This window comes from Eleutherodactylus coqui, chromosome 5 (genome assembly GCF_035609145.1).
Source record: "Eleutherodactylus coqui strain aEleCoq1 chromosome 5, aEleCoq1.hap1, whole genome shotgun sequence".
In the NCBI taxonomy this organism is placed as follows: Eukaryota; Metazoa; Chordata; class Amphibia; order Anura; family Eleutherodactylidae; genus Eleutherodactylus; species Eleutherodactylus coqui.
This window is the reverse complement of record NC_089841.1, coordinates 2,218,311-2,241,719: the sequence shown is the minus strand read 5'-3', so window position 1 is coordinate 2,241,719 and position 23,409 is coordinate 2,218,311. Positions and strand designations below refer to the sequence as shown.

At 47.5% G+C, this 23,409-nt stretch overlaps 1 protein-coding gene across 1 annotated transcript in view; it reads right to left on the bottom strand.

Annotated features, from left to right (window-relative positions):
• Positions 1-19,252: 19,252 nt before the first annotated feature.
• The window catches only part of LOC136627258 (zinc finger protein 271-like), a 32,590-nt gene continuing 28,433 nt past the window's right edge, over positions 19,253-23,409 (bottom strand). Inside the window, exon 9 of the mRNA XM_066602193.1 lies at positions 19,253-22,165. Coding sequence (XP_066458290.1) covers positions 20,253-22,165 — 1,913 coding nt within the window. The 3' untranslated portion in view covers positions 19,253-20,252. The remainder of the gene's footprint in view (positions 22,166-23,409) is intronic.

Below are 23,409 nucleotides of genomic sequence, written 5' to 3'. Positions count from 1 at the left end.
TGTGATGGTAGAACAGTGTGTAGATGCGGGTGTGATGGTGGAACAATGTGTAGATGCGGGTGCGATGGTGGAACAATGTGTAGATGCGGGTGTGATGGTGGAACAATGTGTAGATGCGGCTGTGATGGTAGAACAATGTGTAGATGCGGGTGTGATGGTGGAACAATGTGTCGATGCGGTGGCGATGGTGGAACAATGTGTAGATGCGGGTGCGATGGTGGAACAATGTGTAGATGCGGCTGTGATGGTGGAACAATGTGTCGATGCGGCTGTGATGGTGGAACAATGTGTAGATGCGGGTGTGATGGTGGAACAATGTGTAGATGCGGGTGTGATGGTGGAACAATGTGTAGATGCAGGTGTGATGGTAGAACAGTGTGTAGATGCGGGTGTGATGGTGGAACAATGTGTAGATGCGGGTGTGATGGTGGAACAATGTGTCAATGCGGCTGTGATGGTGGAACAATGTGTAGATGCGGGTGCGATGGTGGAACAATGTGTAGATGCGGGTGTGATGGTGGAACAATGTGTAGATGCGGCTGTGATGGTGGAACAATGTGTAGATGCGGCTGTGATGGTGGAACAATGTGTCGATGCGGGTGCGATGGTGGAACAATGTGTAGATGCGGGTGTGATGGTGGAACAATGTGTAGATGCGGTTGCGATGGTGGAACAATGCGTAGATGCGGCTGTGATGGTGGAACAATGTGTAGATGCAGGTGTGATGGTGGAGCAATGTGTAGATGCGGGTGCGATGGCGGAACAATGTGTAGATGCGGGTGCGATGGTGGAACAATGTGTGGATGCGGGTGCGATGGCGGAACAGTGTGTAGATGCGGCTGTGATGGTGGAACAATGTGTAGATGCGGGTGCGATGGCGGAACAGTGTGTAGATGCGGGTCCGATGGTGGAACAATGTGTCGATGCGGGTGCGATGGTGGAACAATGTGTAGATGTGGCTGTGATGGTGGAACAATGTGTCGATGCGGCTGTGATGGTGGAACAATGTGTAGATGCGGCTGTGATGGTGGAACAATGTGTAGATGCGGCTGTGATGGTGGAACAATGTGTAGATGCGGCTGTGATGGTGGAACAATGTGTAGATGCGGGTGCGATGGTGGAACAATGTGTAGATGCGGGTGTGATGGTGGAACAATGTGTAGATGCGGGTGCGATGGTGGAACAATGTGTCGATGCGGCTGTGATGGTGGAACAATGTGTCGATGCGGCTGTGATGGTGGAACAATGTGTAGATGCGGGTGCGATGGTGGAACAATGTGTAGATGCGGGTGCGATGGTGGAACAATGTGTAGATGTGGGTGTGATGGTGGAACAATGTGTAGATGCGGGTGTGATGGTGGAACAATGTGTAGATGCGGGTGTGATGGTGGAACAATGTGTAGATGTGGGTGTGATGGTGGAACAATGTGTAGATGCGGGTGTGATGGTGGAACAATGTGTAGATGCGGCTGTGATGGTGGAGCAATGTGTAGATGCGGGTGTGATGGTGGAACAATGTGTAGATGCGGGTGCGATGGTGGAACAGTGTGTAGATGCGGGTGCGATGGTGGAGCAATGTGTAGATGCGGGTGTGATGGTGGAACAATGTGTAGATGCGGCTGTGATGGTAGAACAGTGTGTAGATGCGGGTGTGATGGTGGAACAATGTGTAGATGCGGGTATGATGGTGGAACAGTGTGTAGATGCGGGTGCGATGGTGGAACAATGTGTAGATGCGGCTGTGATGGTGGAACAATGTGTAGATGCGGCTGTGATGGTGGAACAATGTGTAGATGCGGGTGTGATGGTGGAACAATGTGCCGATGCGGCTGTGATGGTGGAACAATGTGTAGATGCAGGTGCGATGGTGGAACAATGTGTAGATGCGGGTGCGATGGTGGAACAATGTGTAGATGCGGGTGTGATGGTGGAACAATGTGTAGATGCGGCTGTGATGGTAGAACAATGTGTAGATGCGGCTGTGATGGTGGAACAATGTGTAGATGCGGGTGTGATGGTGGAACAATGTGTAGATGCGGCTGTGATGGTAGAACAGTGTGTAGATGCGGGTGTGATGGTGGAACAATGTGTAGATGCGGGTGCGATGGTGGAACAATGTGTAGATGCGGGTGTGATGGTGGAACAATGTGTAGATGCGGCTGTGATGGTAGAACAATGTGTAGATGCGGGTGTGATGGTGGAACAATGTGTCGATGCGGTGGCGATGGTGGAACAATGTGTAGATGCGGGTGCGATGGTGGAACAATGTGTAGATGCGGCTGTGATGGTGGAACAATGTGTCGATGCGGCTGTGATGGTGGAACAATGTGTAGATGCGGGTGTGATGGTGGAACAATGTGTAGATGCGGGTGTGATGGTGGAACAATGTGTAGATGCAGGTGTGATGGTAGAACAGTGTGTAGATGCGGGTGTGATGGTGGAACAATGTGTAGATGCGGGTGTGATGGTGGAACAATGTGTCAATGCGGCTGTGATGGTGGAACAATGTGTAGATGCGGGTGCGATGGTGGAACAATGTGTAGATGCGGGTGTGATGGTGGAACAATGTGTAGATGCGGCTGTGATGGTGGAACAATGTGTAGATGCGGCTGTGATGGTGGAACAATGTGTCGATGCGGGTGCGATGGTGGAACAATGTGTAGATGCGGGTGTGATGGTGGAACAATGTGTAGATGCGGTTGCGATGGTGGAACAATGCGTAGATGCGGCTGTGATGGTGGAACAATGTGTAGATGCAGGTGTGATGGTGGAGCAATGTGTAGATGCGGGTGCGATGGCGGAACAATGTGTAGATGCGGGTGCGATGGTGGAACAATGTGTGGATGCGGGTGCGATGGCGGAACAGTGTGTAGATGCGGCTGTGATGGTGGAACAATGTGTAGATGCGGGTGCGATGGCGGAACAGTGTGTAGATGCGGGTCCGATGGTGGAACAATGTGTCGATGCGGGTGCGATGGTGGAACAATGTGTAGATGTGGCTGTGATGGTGGAACAATGTGTCGATGCGGCTGTGATGGTGGAACAATGTGTAGATGCGGCTGTGATGGTGGAACAATGTGTAGATGCGGCTGTGATGGTGGAACAATGTGTAGATGCGGCTGTGATGGTGGAACAATGTGTAGATGCGGGTGCGATGGTGGAACAATGTGTAGATGCGGGTGTGATGGTGGAACAATGTGTAGATGCGGGTGCGATGGTGGAACAATGTGTCGATGCGGCTGTGATGGTGGAACAATGTGTCGATGCGGCTGTGATGGTGGAACAATGTGTAGATGCGGGTGCGATGGTGGAACAATGTGTAGATGCGGGTGCGATGGTGGAACAATGTGTAGATGTGGGTGTGATGGTGGAACAATGTGTAGATGCGGGTGTGATGGTGGAACAATGTGTAGATGCGGGTGTGATGGTGGAACAATGTGTAGATGTGGGTGTGATGGTGGAACAATGTGTAGATGCGGGTGTGATGGTGGAACAATGTGTAGATGCGGCTGTGATGGTGGAGCAATGTGTAGATGCGGGTGTGATGGTGGAACAATGTGTAGATGCGGGTGCGATGGTGGAACAGTGTGTAGATGCGGGTGCGATGGTGGAGCAATGTGTAGATGCGGGTGTGATGGTGGAACAATGTGTAGATGCGGCTGTGATGGTAGAACAGTGTGTAGATGCGGGTGTGATGGTGGAACAATGTGTAGATGCGGGTATGATGGTGGAACAGTGTGTAGATGCGGGTGCGATGGTGGAACAATGTGTAGATGCGGCTTTGGAACAGTGTGTCGATGCGGCTGTGATGGTGGAACAATGTGTAGATGCGGGTATGATGGTAGAACAATGTGTAGATGCGGGTATGATGGTGGAACAGTGTGTAGATGCGGGTGCGATGGTGGAACAATGTGTAGATGCGGCTTTGGAACAGTGTGTCGATGCGGCTGTGATGGTGGAACAATGTGTAGATGCGGGTGTGATGGTGGAACAATGTGTTGATGCGGCTGTGATGGTGGAACAGTGTGTAGATGCGGGTGTGATGGTGGAACAATGTGTAGATGCGGCTGTGATGGTGGAACAATGTGTAGATGCGGCTGTGATGGTGGAACAGTGTGTAGATGCGGGTGCGATGGTGGAACAATGTGTAGATGCGGCTGTCATGGTGGAACAATGTGTATATGCGGGTGCGATGGTGGAACAATGTGTAGATGCGGCTGTGATGGTGGAACAATGTGTAGATGCGGGTGTGATGGTGGAACAATGTGTAGATGCACGTGTGATGGTGGAACAATGTGTAGATGCGGGTGTGATGGTGGAACAATGTGTAGATGCGGGTGTGATGGTGGAACAATGTGTAGATGCGGGTGCGATGGTGGAACAATGTGTAGATGCGGGTGTGATGGTGGAACAATGTGTAGATGCGGGTGTGATGGCGGAACAATGTGTAGATGCGGGTGCGATGGTGGAACAATGTGTAGATGCGGCTGTGATGGTGGAACAGTGTGTAGATGCGGGTGCGATGGTGGAACAATGTGTCGATGCGGGTGCGATGGTGGAACAATGTGTTGATGCGGCTGTGATGGTGGAACAATGTGTAGATGCGGCTGTGATGGTGGAACAATGTGTAGATGCGGGTGTGATGGTGGAACAATGTGTCGATGCTGGTGCGATGGTGGAACAATGTGTTGATGCGGCTGCGATGGTGGAACAATGTGTCGATGCGGGTGTGATGGTGGAACAATGTGTAGATGCGGCTGTGATGGTGGAACAATGTGTAGATGCGGCTGTGATGGTGGAACAATGTGTAGATGCGGGTGCGATGGTGGAACAATGTGTAGATGCGGGTGTGATGGTGGAACAATGTGTAGATGCGGGTGCGATGGTGGAACAATGTGTAGATGCGGCTGTGATGGTGGAACAATGTGTCGATGCGGCTGTGATGGTGGAACAATGTGTAGATGCGGCTGTGATGGTGGAACAATGTGTCGATGCGGGTGCGATAGTGGAACAATGTGTAGATGCGGGTGCGATGGTGGAACAATGTGTCGATGCGGGTGCGACGGTGGAACAATGTGTAGATGCGGCTGTGAGGGTGGAACAATGTGTAGATGCAGCTGTGATGGTGGAACAATGTGTAGATACGGGTGTGATGGTGGAACAATGTGTAGATGCGGCTGTGATGGTGGAACAATGTGTAGATGTGAGTCCTATGGTGGAACAATGTGTAGATGCGGCTGTGATGGTGGAACAATGTGTAGATGCGGGTGTGATGGTGGAACAATGTGTAGATGCGGGTGCGATGGTGGAACAATGTGTAGATGTGGGTGCGATGGTGGAACAATGTGTAGATGCGGCTGTGATGGTGGAACAATGTGTAGATGTGGGTGCGATGGTGGAACAATGTGTCGATGCGGCTGTGATGGTGGAACAATGTGTAGATGCGGCTGTGATGGTGGAGCAATGTGCCGATGCGGCTGTGATGGTGGAACAATGTGTAGATGCAGGTGCGATGGTGGAACAATGTGTAGATGCGGGTGCGATGGTGGAACAATGTGTAGATGCGGGTGTGATGGTGGAACAATGTGTAGATGCGGCTGTGATGGTAGAACAATGTGTAGATGCGGCTGTGATGGTGGAACAATGTGTAGATGCGGGTGTGATGGTGGAACAATGTGTAGATGCGGCTGTGATGGTAGAACAGTGTGTAGATGCGGGTGTGATGGTGGAACAATGTGTAGATGCGGGTGCGATGGTGGAACAATGTGTAGATGCGGGTGTGATGGTGGAACAATGTGTAGATGCGGCTGTGATGGTAGAACAATGTGTAGATGCGGGTGTGATGGTGGAACAATGTGTCGATGCGGTGGCGATGGTGGAACAATGTGTAGATGCGGGTGCGATGGTGGAACAATGTGTAGATGCGGCTGTGATGGTGGAACAATGTGTCGATGCGGCTGTGATGGTGGAACAATGTGTAGATGCGGGTGTGATGGTGGAACAATGTGTAGATGCAGGTGTGATGGTAGAACAGTGTGTAGATGCGGGTGTGATGGTGGAACAATGTGTAGATGCGGGTGTGATGGTGGAACAATGTGTCAATGCGGCTGTGATGGTGGAACAATGTGTAGATGCGGGTGCGATGGTGGAACAATGTGTAGATGCGGGTGTGATGGTGGAACAATGTGTAGATGCGGCTGTGATGGTGGAACAATGTGTAGATGCGGCTGTGATGGTGGAACAATGTGTCGATGCGGGTGCGATGGTGGAACAATGTGTAGATGCGGGTGTGATGGTGGAACAATGTGTAGATGCGGTTGCGATGGTGGAACAATGTATAGATGCGGGTGTGATGGTGGAGCAATGTGTAGATGCGGGTGCGATGGCGGAACAATGTGTAGATGCGGGTGCGATGGCGGAACAGTGTGTAGATGCGGCTGTGATGGTGGAACAATGTGTAGATGCGGGTGCGATGGCGGAACAGTGTGTAGATGCGGGTCCGATGGTGGAACAATGTGTCGATGCGGGTGCGATGGTGGAACAATGTGTAGATGTGGCTGTGATGGTGGAACAATGTGTCGATGCGGCTGTGATGGTGGAACAATGTGTAGATGCGGCTGTGATGGTGGAACAATGTGTAGATGCGGCTGTGATGGTGGAACAATGTGTAGATGCGGCTGTGATGGTGGAACAATGTGTAGATGCGGGTGCGATGGTGGAACAATGTGTAGATGCGGGTGTGATGGTGGAACAATGTGTAGATGCGGGTGCGATGGTGGAACAATGTGTCGATGCGGCTGTGATGGTGGAACAATGTGTCGATGCGGCTGTGATGGTGGAACAATGTGTAGATGCGGGTGCGATGGTGGAACAATGTGTAGATGCGGGTGCGATGGTGGAACAATGTGTAGATGTGGGTGTGATGGTGGAACAATGTGTAGATGCGGGTGTGATGGTGGAACAATGTGTAGATGCGGGTGTGATGGTGGAACAATGTGTAGATGTGGGTGTGATGGTGGAACAATGTGTAGATGCGGGTGTGATGGTGGAACAATGTGTAGATGCGGCTGTGATGGTGGAACAGTGTGTAGATGCGGGTGTGATGGTGGAACAATGTGTAGATGTGGGTGTGATGGTGGAACAATGTGTAGATGCGGGTGTGATGGTGGAACAATGTGTAGATGCGGGTGTGATGGTGGAACAATGTGTAGATGTGGGTGTGATGGTGGAACAATGTGTAGATGCGGGTGTGATGGTGGAACAATGTGTAGATGCGGCTGTGATGGTGGAGCAATGTGTAGATGCGGGTGTGATGGTGGAACAATGTGTAGATGCGGGTGCGATGGTGGAACAGTGTGTAGATGCGGGTGCGATGGTGGAACAATGTGTAGATGCGGGTGTGATGGTGGAACAATGTGTAGATGCGGCTGTGATGGTAGAACAGTGTGTAGATGCGGGTGTGATGGTGGAACAATGTGTAGATGCGGGTATGATGGTGGAACAGTGTGTAGATGCGGGTGCGATGGTGGAACAATGTGTAGATGCGGCTTTGGAACAGTGTGTCGATGCGGCTGTGATGGTGGAACAATGTGTAGATGCGGGTATGATGGTAGAACAATGTGTAGATGCGGGTATGATGGTGGAACAGTGTGTAGATGCGGGTGCGATGGTGGAACAATGTGTAGATGCGGCTTTGGAACAGTGTGTCGATGCGGCTGTGATGGTGGAACAGTGTGTCGATGCGGGTGCGATGGTGGAGCAATGTGTAGATGCGGGTGCGATGGTGGAACAATGTGTAGATGCGGGTATGATGGTGGAACAATGTGTAAATACGGGTGTGATGTTGGACCCTAGAGATTCATGTGCCACATGTCTGCGCTCAATTAAACTTCCGGAGCTGCGACAGGAGTCCCACGATATTGTGCCTGGCCTGTAGATATGAAGACAGCGGGATCGAAAGCTTCGGGTATTTTTGATATGCCAAAACGCGTTTCTCTTTTTACATAGCAGTTTGTCTACCGCATCAACGCCTTGGGCTCGCCACTCAACAACTATATTATGATGATTGCCGTCTTGGAAGTTGGGGTTATTAATTAGTGATATATGTGGAGATACGCGTGGCGACGCATGGCTGTCACGGCCTAATTTATCCCACGTCTTCCAAGGCTTGAGTATCGGGGGGTTACGTTTAACCGTATGTGGCAGTTCTGCATATGAACAATGAAGTATGTTTTGTAGCCGCACTGGACTGGCCATTTTGTGAAATGTGACTGGGAGCGGGTCCAATCATGGATGATGCAGGCCTGTGCTGCTAAGTTATAGTCTCTTATGTGGTGTAGGTTGATTCCACCATTGACTCTATGTTTGCGTAATGCTTTGATAGCTATATGCGGAGACTTCCCCCCCCCCCCCCCGATAAAATTTGAGCCACCTCTGCCTGCTTCGTTATTAAGTTGCCCCCACCAGGATGTCTCAGGGCTAGTATTGGTTTGTGCCGTTGTCACTATTTAGCCAGGTTGGCCAACAGACGTCCTGTCTTGTTACCCCATCTATAGAATGTATTTTTTGTTAGTTGGGTCTACCAGTGCTTGTGGGTTTGTACAAATGTGTCTGATGTTTTGCTGTTCTATGTGCTCTTTTTGGGCCATCAGCAAGGAGTAATAGAATGTCTCAAAATGTTTTTGGAAGTTTTTCCACCTGTGGCATACATAGCCCATGATATGGCCCCGCATCACCGCTTTCGAAGCCTGCCAAAACAATGCTGTCGCTTTCATGTTCCCTATTGTCATCGGCATAATTATTCCAGTGGAGTACTCCCTGAAATCTTCCGATTCCCACAAGAAGAAGGGAAAGCGCCACAGCCGTGGCAACCTCAGGGAGGGGACCAGCTGTAATCTCATTGCCACCGGCGCAGGGTCGGAGAGAGATATTGGGTGGATTCTGAACTGATGGTGTTGATCAAAAAGACTGTTGGATATAAAAATCAATGGGTGAGAATGACTGGTGAGTGCTGGAGCAGCATGGGTACTGCCTACTAGTGGAACTGAGCAGGCGCCACGGGTCGCATAGGTGAAGTGAGTGCTGGAGCAGCATGGGTACTCCCTACTGGTGGAACGGAGCAGGCGCCACGGGTCGCATAGGTGGAGCTGGTCTGTCAATGTCAGCAACACGTGTGGTTAGGGCGGGTTGGATGGAAGGTCCTGTCCTATCAGAGAGTCGTCCTCCATACTATTGAGATCTCCTCCAATAATTAATTGGGGGGGGGGGGGTCAGCCTCCCTACAAAGCCTTTTTTTGGAAAACAAAGGGGTCAGAGTAAAATATATATATATACACAAATAAGATGAATATTCTCATTTCTTTTGCATGAGGGTTGCCACATCCACAGAGCTTTGGGCGAGGGCGAAGTAGAGAGCAGACATAAGGTTCCTTCTACACGTCAGCCTCAGCCCCGCTCCCCAGCCTCCTCCAGATGCATATGCCTTCTCGCATCCTGTGAGGTATTAGACAGTAGGTATCTGTTGCCATCTTGGGCCCAGAGTTCTGCTGGGCACAGCAGCTGTCAGCGGGGGTTTCTTTCGTGCAGGTTTTGACAGGTCGGGGTAAACGGCTTGTGCTTATGTGGCACCGCCACCGAAAAGTCCTGAAACGAAAGAAACTTTGCCCTTGGATTAGCAGTTCCACCTGATGCCTGTAGGCTTGCAGAATGGCTTCTTTTGTTGCCCAATGCATGTATTTGGCTATCACCGGGCACGGCCGGGCTCTGTTGTTGCGCCCGTCTCCAGGTGGTCCGATGTGGTGGGCTCTTTCTATTGTTAAAGGATCATTGGGTACATTGAGCTGAGGGGCCTGTTGGAGATCCGTGGTGAAGTACATTGTAAGTTGGTTGCTTGTCACTGACTCCGGGATCCCCACAAAGCGCAGGTTATTGCGACGATGCCTATTTTTGAAGTCATCGGTTTTTTTGGGGTTTTTTTGGAGTGTTTCAGTCTCGGACCGGTTTCTTTGCAGCGCAGCATCCAAAGTTGCGTTGGTATGGTTCGTGTTTTGGGTTTTCATCTCCAGCTCTGCCCATCTTCAAGTGTTATCTGTAATTTGTGACAATGCCGAATTGATGGATTTGTGCAGCGTCTCTAATCTGCTGTTAAATAGGAGGAGGAGTTTTGATACCTCCTGCACCACCAGGGTCACCTGCGTCACTTCCATACTGTTGTCAGTTGTCAGTAGGGGGGTCTGCAAAGTGGAAGTGTCCATTGCTTCAGAATGGGCATCGGGTGTAGCTGTGGCACGAGGCAGGGTGGTCTTTGGGGGGGATATGAGCAGTTGAAGTCCTTTGCACTCTTTTCCCTTGATGGTTTTAGTGGGCCTGTTCTTTTGCTTTCCTCCTGTTGCTGTCTAGCTGCCGTGTTACCCGTACCGAAGTAACCGCGCTGCGTTCGTTTGAACGTCCATAGTTGGACCTCTTTAAGTCCAGTGGTTATGCGGGTTATGTACACAAAGATCAAAAATTTTGCCCAGTCTCCAAGACCAGTATTAGCTTTGTAGCAGATGAATATTATGGATGTGGCTTCTCATCTGGCAACTATTCAACCTCCATTTGTGCTTGTGGTATCTCACAGGCTTGGATTGCGGCCAGCATCTGCCCCCTCTCACGCGGTATTTGACGTTGACAAGTCATGGGCGTCTCCCCCACCAGTCCAGATTCCCCCAACAGACCGCTCCAACACAATGTTATTGTGATACGTAAAAACCCAGTTGCGATGTATATTGTCCCTGGGTCTCAGTGGGCCTGTGAATGCACTGTGGGGGTTATAGTGCTGTAAGGTCCAGGCCAAGAGCCGTAAGGGCGCAGATACCACCAGGGGCCTATGGCTTTAATGAAGTGCCCCAGTGTGGAGCACCCAAGCCTCCACTATATCTGCAGCAACTGAGGCGCCAGATCATGGCACCAGGGGTGGACAGGGGCCCCTCTGCCAGTCCAGCGATGTCCCTAGGCTTCTCTCCCCTCCCACGGCATGGAGCGGAGTATGCCGCGACTATCGCGGATGGAAACTTAGGCCGCGGATCCTGGCGCTGCTAGGCAGCGGTGCGTCGGCGGCTGTCCAGTGAGATCACGGCACTGGGGGTGAGCTGCAGCTTCCCAGGCAGTCCAGGGATGTCACGATGCTTCTCCCCTCTCACAGTGCCAAGCAGGGTGTGCCACGAGTATCGTGACTGGAAATTTAGGCTGCGGCGCGTCGGCGGCCACCTGGTGTGGCGCGGATGGGGGACTGTTGCCGGATAGAGCTTTCCCAGTCTCACTGACAGTGGCAAGGTCCTAGAAGATGTATGTCCCGGTTCCTCGGCAGTGTCTGCACCCGGCTTCCTGAAGGTCCATGGGGAAACCCCCAAGCTTCTCTCTGGTGGTATGGGGGGCTTCCACAAGGCACACAAGGGGGATCGCTGTCCCCTACAGCTGCTTTTTTAGGGCATCAGAGGGTCCCGGTGTCTCCGGTGAGTGCTGTAGCCAGGAACTCTGCAGAGCACGTCCTGCTCCCTCTGTGTCCAGGAAGGAAGTCCGTAAGATTCAGTCTTAGCCCAACGTATTCCCTAAAAATACTTGCAAGTTCTCTAAGTCCTAAAATTATGCCCTGTCAGGAATACCTGTAGGTACTCTTCTCTGTCCCTCGGACCTCAGTACACGGTGGGGACGGCTGTGTTTTAGATAGGGAGGAACAGTAGTGGCCTGGAATGTCCTCCATGACAGCCACACAGTCATCAGTCCTGAAACACCTGGCTATGTGCTCCTGCAGCGACATAGAAGGTGTCAGGAGTCAGAAAGACCCTGTATTTTACCTTTCTTCATAGGCTTAAGCTATCTGCCTGCCAAACAGATTTCTGCATATTGGCTGTGTGTCATTTTATCCCTGATTGGTATAATGGGGCGGGCTAGATCCAAGAGCAGGAAAGTGAGTACAGCAAGGCAGGATGTGAGGAGGGGTTTGAAGAGAAAGTGCTGGAATTAAGACAGCAAGTGAAGGAGCACTTAGAGGCAGTAGTTAGGAGGTTGTCATCAGCGGAGGACATGTGAGGAGGTGTACAGCAGTGCGGCAGAAGAGTAAGCAGGGACTTTTACCCTTCTAAAAACAAGCGCAGTGTGGAGGACAAAAGACTGGGGCCCATCTACATCATAGGGCCCATCTACCTCATAGGGCCCATCTACATCATAGGCCCCTGTAAAAGTAAAGCCAGAGAAAGTGAAAGTGGCCCGTCTTCAAAATAGCTTCATCAAATGCATAATAATCCTGTGGAGAGTAACCCTGAGATAACTAGAAAGAGAGTAATGGAAAGCGGCAAAGATAGCGAGTCTTAGTATATTCTCACCTGGTGTGGACAGTGCCGGCTGCCTCACCTTTATGAGGATATTCCCACTGTGCTCTTCCTATGCCCAATGGCATCCGCTGATTTCAGGGAGAGCTGCAGAGGTTGTAGGGGTCCTCCCACGGGGGAAACCCCCCATATGAAAATTAAAAAAAATTATTGAAAAAACCTGTTTTGCGCTCATAGGATTTGCACCAATATGGTGCTATCGTTATTGATGTCGCTTCCAGGACACTTACTTTGAAGGAGGGGTATTGAAGTCCACAGCACCCCCTCCTATTTCCAATACTGCCACAAATTTTACCCCAAACGAAGTGAGGTGTGAGATGAATTCTCCTTTATTCCAGTAATAGTATGGGGCGACGCGTTTCGGTGCCTCTTCAAGCCATACATATTATTTAAAAAACTCTGCTTATATAGTTCTTACCTGTTTGCCCGCTGCGGCGTCCTCCGCTTGTCCTGTTGATGGGGGTGGATCGTGAGGCGCGTGTTAGACATGGATGCCATCACCTGACTAGGTCCATTAGGTCAGCTGACCATGCTAGCGTTTGACGTGTGTTCCACCTCCGCTCCGAGTGGAACGCACAATATTTACTTTTGGTTTTCACTACTGTCAGCAGGCGCGGATCCAATAAAGCCTCACTGCGCTTCTGATGGAGATGCCTTGAAGAAGTATCCGCGCTCATGCAGAGAACCCCATTAGTTCCTCCGGACCCACACAATGAGCGGCCACGGAGGAATCTCCTTCTCTTCCTGATCCCGTCGCCCTCCCCCCGATCGGAGGGAGGAATTGATGAGGATGGATGAGGCTCCACATTCCGAGTTCGGCGAGAACGCCCTTCTGTTACAAAACAAGCAACTTAAATGGCGCTGTGAACGGGATTAGGCAGAGAGTAACAGAGTTTGTTTTAAAGAATTCCTTCTGATAATCCGGCATAGTCTGAAAATGTCGTTATTTAAGAAAATCTGCCATAGTACGAAAATGTCGGTTTCTAGGAAGAAAGAAGTGTCTGGTGAATTGTCAGTTATCCCAGGGTGGAACAAAGCCCCCTATAATATATTGGCCGCTGAGTGGTCTCAGTGCGGTGGATTATGTGAGCCGTGGGATGATGTGTTGGAGGGTGGAGAGCCCGTGGATGTTGTGAGATGTCTGCAGAAAGCAAAGGTAGAAAAAGGCAAAGAATTTGCTTCTGTGTGTCGGAGAGGATGGATATTGGTGACTGCGTATCGGAGGATGCACGATAAATATCGGAGTGCGTTACAGGGAGGGCAACAACTGGAAGAGGAGATGTGTGATGTGCGTAGTTCTCTGGTGATGGCCCAATGTCAGATCAGCTTGCTTATGGATAAAGCAGATCAGTACAGTACAGTAGCAGAAAAGGCCGTTGTCAGGGTCGCACAATACAAATACCGCAAACGCAGAGGGAGAGTAAATAAGAAGAAGGTTCATACTGTAGTGGCCAAGGCGGGAGTGGATTGGGACCCTAATAAGTGGGGTGGAGATATCTGGGACTCTTCTTCGGATGAATCTGAGCATTTCTCAGATTCATCCGAAGAAGGCAGATAGGCAGACCCCAGTAACATTCCTGTGGCAAGCGTATAGGCGGACCCCGTGAAACATTTCTGTAGCAAGAGTATAGGCAGACTCCAGTAACATTTCTGTGGCAAGCGTATACGCGGACCCCGTGAAACATTTCTGTAGCAGCAGTATAGGCGGACCCCAGTAACATTTATGTAGTAATAGTAAAGGCGAACCCCTGAAAAATTTCTGTAGCAAGAGTATAGGCGAACCACTTGAACATATCTGTAGCAGGAGTATAGGCGGACCCCAGAAACCTTTCAACGTGATGACATCACAGCGTATTTGTGTCCATGGAGCGTCGCTGGGTGGTGCGCCATCACAAAGGCTACAGTGGGCAGCCGAAACGTCGCTCTCTTTTAACGATATGTGAGCCAATAAAGACACGTCTTTGGATGTTTTAATACCAGCTCTTGCACCAGAGTTTGCTGTCCTGCATTACTTCTTTTTCCTGTAATGACGCATTGCGTCGGTGCGACGCTGCCAAATGATGCGGCTCTCTAAGAATGGAGCGCATAGAGAGATGTGCGTTCCAACTGATGATGAGAGTAGCATCATGACGTAATGACGTGTTAATGCCAACCCATTATACAATATAGCTCCCTAAGATGGGAGTTCCAGAGGGCATGGAGGAAGGAAAACGGGATTCTGTAAAATTCATGATTTATCAACTATCAATGTGCGAGTGGTGAATATATAGACCTAACACATTAATATATATCTAGGAGGATATTCACATTATTTGTGCAGGTTCCACATGTTAAAACATACGATTAGGCAAATTCGTAATGTGACCAATTCATAAAAATTGCAGATCATATATTCTAATATCTTACAACTTAAACAACTTTATGTTTAGATGTACTGTTCCAAGAAGTTAATCTTGTAGGATTATTTCTGCACCTGCGCTGCCTTTGCCCAGCATTTTAGATGTTAAATTCCTTATCTTGCTTATTCGTTTTATGTTCCATTGACCAATGGTAATAAATGAATTATAATAGATTTGAATTATAGTAATTGAATCATGGGCCTCTATAAAAACTGTTGCCTCTCAATCAATAAATAGATTACTTTGGTCATGCTGAGTATGTTTGTGGTGAAAGTTAATCTTCTGAGCTCAGTTTACCTCTAACTAAAAATTTGGACAACAAAAGCATATCATAAAGCAAATATTAATTTTGCTTAGGCGTGGTTTGTGAGGTTGGTGGACAGATGGACAGCTAGGGACAGCTGTGTGTAGTGGTTCTGGTCAGCCAATCCCCTGGGTTTGGGGAAAGATATATACCCCAGCCCCTCTGCAAGAGGAAGCTGTATTTCCTCAGACTTGTCTTCCTGTGTTTGTGTCATGTCAGCTTGCTGTCTGTGTAGTGTCTGGTCAGCTTGCATCTTTTTGGGTTTTTTGTGTCCTGTGCTGCCTGTTTTGTTTCTTGCTAGAGTAGAGACTGCAAGACATGAGGAGCCTAGATTGTGGCCTTGCAGCTTAAGTTCATTGGCCAATGTACGAACTAAGCTTTGTATTTATATTCTGCGTTACCATCTTCTTTAGTGTGCGAGGTTGTGTGGTGAGTTTGTGCATTGGGTTTGTCTGTTCTTGTCCTGGTTCCGTGCACCACCTATTCTGGGAGAGCAAGGGCTGAGGTTCCAGCATGGGGCCACCTTTACTGAGCCAATCGCTCTGCTTGTAAGGTAGCGTCTCGCCATCTTCCCTTCAGCACAGGGTTAGTTTCCCCTTCCGAGTTTTGCGTGCCAGTCTGTCATTTTTTCCCCAGTCTGTCGGTATGTCAGTATCCCTAACCTTTGCCCTCCTGGGTCACGTTCATGTGGGCCTGGTGTTTACTTGCACACACGTACATAACATAGGTGAACCTGAACTGCACACCTAGGCCTAGAAATGTACTTTTTCTGTTTATTTGATGTTCTCCCCCTTTTTTGTCCTCTTCTTCTTTTTTCTATTTCCCCTTTTCTCTTTTTTTTCTCTCCCTGTCTGACCCTCTTCTTTTTTATGGAAAAATGTCTTTAATAAAAATAAAGTTATTAAAAAAACCAAAACAAACAATGGGCTTGCCTGATAGTCATTTTGAGCGTATTATTTTGTTGGCATAAACGCATGATAAATTTGTGCAAATACATGCCGGATAGGGCAAAATACAAGGACGTAAGCATATTGTGGTCCAGCAAGTAAATGGTGTATTTGTGCGGCTGAAGTGCGCTTACTGTGTGAACGAGCCCCTGAAATCACACCAGATGGTCATTAATTGTCTTTATCAGTATCATCTTTTGTCATTGGTTTATTACGTGGCGCTGCCCCCCAGTACTTGTGGGGTTAAATGACCCAGCGTAGACCTACAACTCCAACAGGCTGGACACACGAGGTCACACGTATTAACCATCTTCTGCCGCAAAACTTGTGACCTTTTGAGGGCTTCCGCTACGTTCCATCACATCTTCAAAAGTGGGCAGGCCTAACATTAGGAGGTGTGGTCACATGCGGCGCATTACATTTAAGACAATTGTCAGCAGTAGCAGCTTCCCCGGGGTCTGGCTGTGGGGTCTTCTGGATGAGGAGCAGTGACATTATATCTGTATATCGCTACATGAGACTTCTAGCATGCTAAACTATAGCGAGGAGGAAAGACTTAAAGGGGGATTCCTGTTACTAGACAGCCCTTTATCAATCGGACCCCCTGTGTGAAAATAATGGATACTCACTCCTCCACAGCCGGTGGGATCCAGCGCTGCAGCCCGCTGCGGTCCAGGGTCTGTTGTGACAGATGATGTCTCAGGAAATCACATGACCGCTGCAGGGTTACATTCTGGAGTTCCTGATGTGTTCATGATGTGGGCGTGGATGCTAGAACAAGGAGCGGGGGGGGGGGGGGGGGGGTAAGCTGCAGGGGTCACCTGGCTTCCTGTGACATCATCTGTTGCGGGCTACAGCTCTGGATCCCGGCAGCCGTGGACGGGTAAGTAACTCTATATTATTTACACACAGGGGGTCCTATTGAAGAGAGGTGGTCTACCTCGAGCTCATTGCTGGGTCCTCTGTTATTTAACCCTTTTACAACAGCCATTGTATTCTGTATGGGTTACAGTTATGGGGTTTGTTTGGAGGGGACTCAGGAGCTGATATTGCTTTATCCACACTGCTGCCGCCTGTGTCACACAGCTGACACTCACTGTCAGCATCAGAGATAAATCCAGTAACGGCTGTTTAAAGGGATTCTGTCATCTGTTTCAAGCTGCCTGAACCCCGGGCATCATGAGCTCAAGATGGAGATGCCTACTGCCTGCATGAGGGCCTTATTCTGAACCGCTGTGGCATTTCACAATAAATGCACTGTGAAGTTTGAGTCAGACCTGGGCTCTGAGTCACAGGATGGGCAGCGCCGCCTCTCCCCGCCAGCAGCATGCGGAGTGACCACTCTCTTCTGTATAGCAGCATAAAGCCGTGTCTCCTGAGAGTCCATCCAGTCCAGCTCCTTCCTTGTATGTGGGTCTCACAGCATGGTGGCAATCTGTTTACAGCAAGTCCTCCTCCTCCCAAACTCCAGCACTTCAGAGCAGAGATGAGAAGTCTGTATGCCCCCTAGTGGAGGATCTGTGGTTAGCAGACTGTCACCGTGCTATTTGACCCACATACACGGTGGGGGCTGAACTGGATGGAATTTCAGGTACTAGTGAAGGAGTATTTACTGTCTGGGTAGGTGGCCCAGTTGTAACGGCAAACGCTATGACCCAACATCACTGCTATAAAAGGGAGTAAAACTGGGAAAGTCACTTATAAGGAAGGATCGGGTGTACTTCATAGACTAAATAACAGCACAATGTCAATCAGCTGCCTCTAAGGCTAGCACAATACTGTCGTGCATCAAAAGAAGCCAAGACTTGTGGGACAGGCACATAATATTATCGCTCTACAAAGCAGGGGTGCGGCCTCATCTGAAATATGCAGTTTAGCTTTAGGCACCGGTTCACAGAAAGGATGCCTAGCAGCGAGAAAAAGGTAACAAGGAGATCTAAAGGATGAATAAAGATCAGTCCAAACACAAAACAAGCCCAAAAGTATCCAAAGCAAATATTTAGTAACCACTTGGTAAAGTGTAGATGCAGTTAGGGCCCATCCACAGCTGCACTGGGGCTCCGGTGGGGATTTACGTCTCTCTGTTCCATTATTGGAGCGGAGAAATGGAATTAAAATGGAAATAAACAGATCCAGTTTTCCTGGATCTAGTGGAGAGCCAATAGAAAGCTTCCGTTTGCTTCCATTCAGTTTGGTTTCCCTTTTTAACGGGACAAATAACGCAGTGTGTCACGCTCGATGTCGTCAGGGTACAGATGGAACTGAGAGACAAATCTGCTGAAAGTTTGTCCCATAGGGGCTGTAAAGTAGGGAAAAAAGCAGGAGGCCTGGGTCCGAGCCCTGAGGAACCCTCAAAAAGAAGAGAAGTAGAACCTGAGAATTATATACTGGATGAGTGGATGGAGAGGGAGGAGGAGATCCAGGAGAGCAGAGTCCTTCAGGTCTATTCAGGGCAGCAGATTGAGGAGGAGTTGATGATCTATGGTGTCACTGAGAGATCCAGGAGGAGGAGTAGAGAGTAGTCACCATTAAATTAACCATCAGGAGGTCATTTGACACTTTTGTAAGAGTGGTTTTTGTAGAATGTGGAGCTTGCAGATAAGTAGGTGATTAGACAAGAGCAGAGCAGGAGTTCCAGAAGTTAGGAGATTAGAGAGGTTTGGGTAAAACGTTTCCAACATGAACATGGTTTCTGTCCTGTGTGACTTCTATAATATGTAACAAGATGTGATTTCTGAGTAAATCATTTTGCACAAAATGAATGTGAATACGGCTTCTCCTCTGTATGAATTGTCAAACAAGAAGTGATTCATTAGGAAACCATTTTCCACAGTCTGAACATAAATACAGCTCCTCTCCTGTGTGACTTCACCAAATTACAAAAAGATGTTGTTGACACAGATCAACTACTCTGATTGCTCTCGCTGGTACCAACTTGTCATGGCAGAGGGATTGCAAGCGCGGAGTTGTTAGAATACAAGCCAATTGGTATCCAGCTTTCCCGGGTTTCTGGACGCATGCGAAGCGAAAGTTCACATAACCCCCTGATCCATTATACTGCCTCCTGCACTCTGCAATACCCACATACGCTCGCTGCCACCAACAGCTGTTAAGGGAAGCTGTGACCCAGACTATAAATTATGAACGCAATCTTCAAAGTTATGACTTGTTTTAAAACAGACAAGACTTGACTAATAAATTGCAGATTTAGTCTAAAAAAAAAAAAAGACTAGGATTACAAATATATATACAAGAACATACAGAAAAGGATGTTACACTGGAGTTAAGGTTATACAGGCATATATAACAAACAGTATTTTAAAATAAACCGGAACAAAATAAAACAAAGGGCTGTATCTTGGTCTAATTCCTGGTTGTGTGAAGTCACTGAAGCAATAGCAAAGTCCTTACACCGATGCGTTTCTCCGTAGGCCTGACAATTTGGATAAGGAACCCACTTAGTTTTTAAAGGCTCCGACAAACCACACCCCTGCTGGTCTTTTTCTGACATTATCAAGGCTGGTTGAGTATATATGGGGAAAATCCGTAGGAAATCCTGATTTAATATTTCGGCCATATTTTCTCAGGAAGATATGGCTATAATGTTTATTATCAGGAATTTACCAATCCATACATACTAAGCAAGATAGGGAGCAGAAGCTCAGCTATGCCTATAGGCAATTCTGGTTGTTGCACAGAGATCTGAGTAACTGCACTTGGTCTGCAGTGTCCACTCAGTTCTGAAAATGTACCGGAATTTGAGCTGGGGCCTTCGTATGATCAATAACCTCCAATATAAAATTCTCCTTTGATACAGACACTAGCAGTCACAGTGCCCAAACATCTACGAAAAATATCAGTGGTGTCCCTACCGTCAGGGGGGTAATTAGTATCTACCTGTCACTAGCTAACCTTATTGCCATCATGATCAAAAAACTTTCTGAGAAAGAATGCATATCAAGGGTGTGAGGAGAAAGACAAGGGGGGTGGATGCCAGCTCAACTTTCTAGTGTCCTGAATGGCAGCTGATTGATACTAGAGAGCTGGGGGATGGAGGGTACTTTATCAATATCTTCATACAAAAAAATTACATTCTGAATGTTACACATTTCTTACTATATGACTTCTCTAATGTCTATAAAGACTTGATTTATTTGAAAAATATTTCCCACATTGTGAACAGGAATACAGCTTCTCTCCTTTGTATAAAACACTTGCCACATTCTGTACATAACTATGGTTTCTCTCCTGTATGAATTCGCTCATGTATAATGAACTGTGATTTATGAGGAAAACATTTCCCACATTCTGGACAGGAGTATGGCTTCTTTCTGGTGTGAATTTTCTCATGTACAACCAGATGCGATTTCAGAATAAAACATTTGCCACATTCTGAACATGAATAGGGCTTCTCTCCTGTGTGAATTCTTTCATGTATAACAAGGTCTGATTTCTGAGTAAAACATTTCCCACATTCTGAACATGAATACGGCTTCTCTCCTGTGTGAATTTTCTTATGTTTACCAAGAGTTGATTTATCTTTAAAACACTTGCCACATTCTGAACATAAATAGGGCCTCTCTCCAGTGTGAATTCTCTCATGCAGAACAAGATGTGATTTCTGAGTAAAACATTTCCCACATTCTGAACATGAATACGGCTTCTCTCCTGTGTGAATTTTCTTATGAAGAACAAGATTTGATTTAAGTTGAAAACACTTGCCACATTCTGAACATAAAAAGGGCTTTTCTCCTGTGTGAACTCTCTCATGTCTAACAAGATCTGCTGGCTGAATAAAACATTTCCCACATTCTGAACATGAATACAACTTCTCTCCTGTGTGAATTTTCTTATGTTTACCAAGAGTTGATTTACTTGTAAAACACTTGCCACATTCTGAACATGAATAGGGCTTCTCTGCTGTGTGACTTCTCTCATGTATAGCAAGGTCTGATTTATGAGGAAAACATTTTTCATATTCTGAACATGAATACGGCTTCTCTCCTGTGTGAATTCTCTCATGTATAACAAGGTCTAATTTCTGGGTAAAGCATTTCCCACATTCTGAACATGAATATGGCTTCTCTGTGTGACTTCTCTCATGTCTAACTAGCTGTGGTTTATGAGGAAAACATTTCCCACATAGTGAACATGAATATGGCTTCTCTCCTGTGTGAATTCTCTCATGCATAACAAGTTTTGATTTAAAAGGAAAACATTTCCCACATTCTGCACATGAATAGGGCTTCTCTCCTGTGTGAACTCTCTCATGTAGAACAAGATGTGATTTCTGAGTAAAACATTTCCCACATTTTGAACATAAATACGGCTTCTCGCCTGTGTGAATTTTCTTATGTATACCAAGATATGATTTCTGAGTAAAACATTTCCCACATTCTGAACATGAATATGGCTTCTCTCCGGTGTGAACTCTCTCATGTCTAACAAGATCTGCTTTCTGGGTAAAACATTTTCCACATTCTGAGCATGAATACGGCTTCTCTGTGTGACCTCTCTCATGTATAACTAGCTGTGGTTTATGAGCAAAACATTTCCCACATTCTGAACATGAATACGGCTTCTCTCCTGTGTGAATTTTCTTATGTATAATAAGAGGTGATTTCTGGTCAAAACATTTCCCACATTCTGAACATGAATACGGCTTCTCTCCGGTGTGAATTTTCTTATGTATACCAAGATATGATTTCTGAGTAAAACACTTGCCACATTCTGAACATGAATACGGCTTCTCTCCTGTGTGAATCCTCTCATGTCTAACAAGGTCCGATTTCTGTGTAAAACATTTTCCACATTCTGAACATGAATACGGCTTTTCTCTGTGTCTTCTCTCATGTCTAACTAGCTGTCGTTTACGAGGAAACCGTTTCCCACATTCTGAACATGAATACGATTTCTCTCCTGTGTGAGCTTTTTGATGATCAACATCCTTTGTGTGACTTTTCTCCTGCTTATCAGGCTGTGATGAATCAGAAGACAGGCGTTGTGTAAGAGGATCAGATGACAGATCTGTGCAGTGAAGGGCTGAGGGTATATATGGGAAAATGACCTGCTCTTCATACAAATCCTGTGAGATACCACCATCCTTTGAAGATATCAGACATCCCTCTGAGTGTCTGGTACAATTATCTGACAAAAAAAAACAATAGAGATTTTATTATTTTTGAATACAGCTTTTAACAACACATGATGTATATATCTGTCATGTATCAGCGATGGGGATATACAACAGGCTGTGGAACTGAGCACGCTCCATAACTGGGGGCTATAAAGATGTTTCATATAGCTGTCAGCAGTCAACATTGGACGTGAGTAAAATTATCACTCCCAGGCCTGCCATAGCAGGCTTAATAGACGAACAATAAACTTACAATGTACTGCAATACAGAAGCAATGCAGTATATTGTACAAACAATCAAATTGTAGCAGGTTCAGGTGCCACAGAGGAACTAAGAAAATTTTTATATTATTAAAAAAAATAATTAAAAAAAACTGCTTTAAAAGATAAGGGAAAGGAGAAAGGGGAAGACATGAAGGAAACCCTTAGAGATGTAGTACTGCTGAAGCAGGTTGGTCCAACACATTAACATATCATGATAGCGTGCACTGGCACATCCCAAGGCATTACAGATTTTCATCAGTTTCGAATGAGAGTATAAAGTGCAGTACAGTATTCCATCCCTAGATGACATGACGATAGAGTAGGCTACTCTTCCCTGAACCTACAGTAACCCTCTAATCCTAAATTTGACAGGGCTCCCGACCATTATTTCATAGTTAAATAAATAATATGTCCCCCATCCCAAGGTAGCATTGCTGGTGATTTACATGAATCATAGAATGATAGAGTCCACCGGGTCCACCAGGGTCATTGGATCAAACCCACTGCTCAAAGCAGAATCACTAAATCATCCCAGACAGATCTCTGTCCAGCCTCTGAACACTTCCATTGAAGGAGAACTCACCACCTCCCATGGTAACCTGTTCCACTCATTGATCACCCCCCCTGTCTAATATCTAATCTGTGTCTCCTCCCTTCAGTTTCATCCCATTGCTTCTAGTCTTTCCTTGTACAGATGAGAATAGGGCTGATCCCTCTCCACTGTGACGGCCCTTCAGATACTTGTAGACAGCTATTAAGTCTCCTCTCAGCCTTCTCTTCTGCTAAACATTCCCAGATCCTTTACCCGTTCCTCATAGGACATGATTTGCAGACCGCTCACCATCTTGGTAACTCTTCTCTGAACTTGCTCCAGTTTGTCTATGTCTTTTATAAAGTGGCGGCCCAGAACTGGACCCAGTATTCCAGATGAGGTCTGACCAAGGAAGAGTAGAGGGGGATAATGACCTCACGTGATCTAGACCTTATGCTT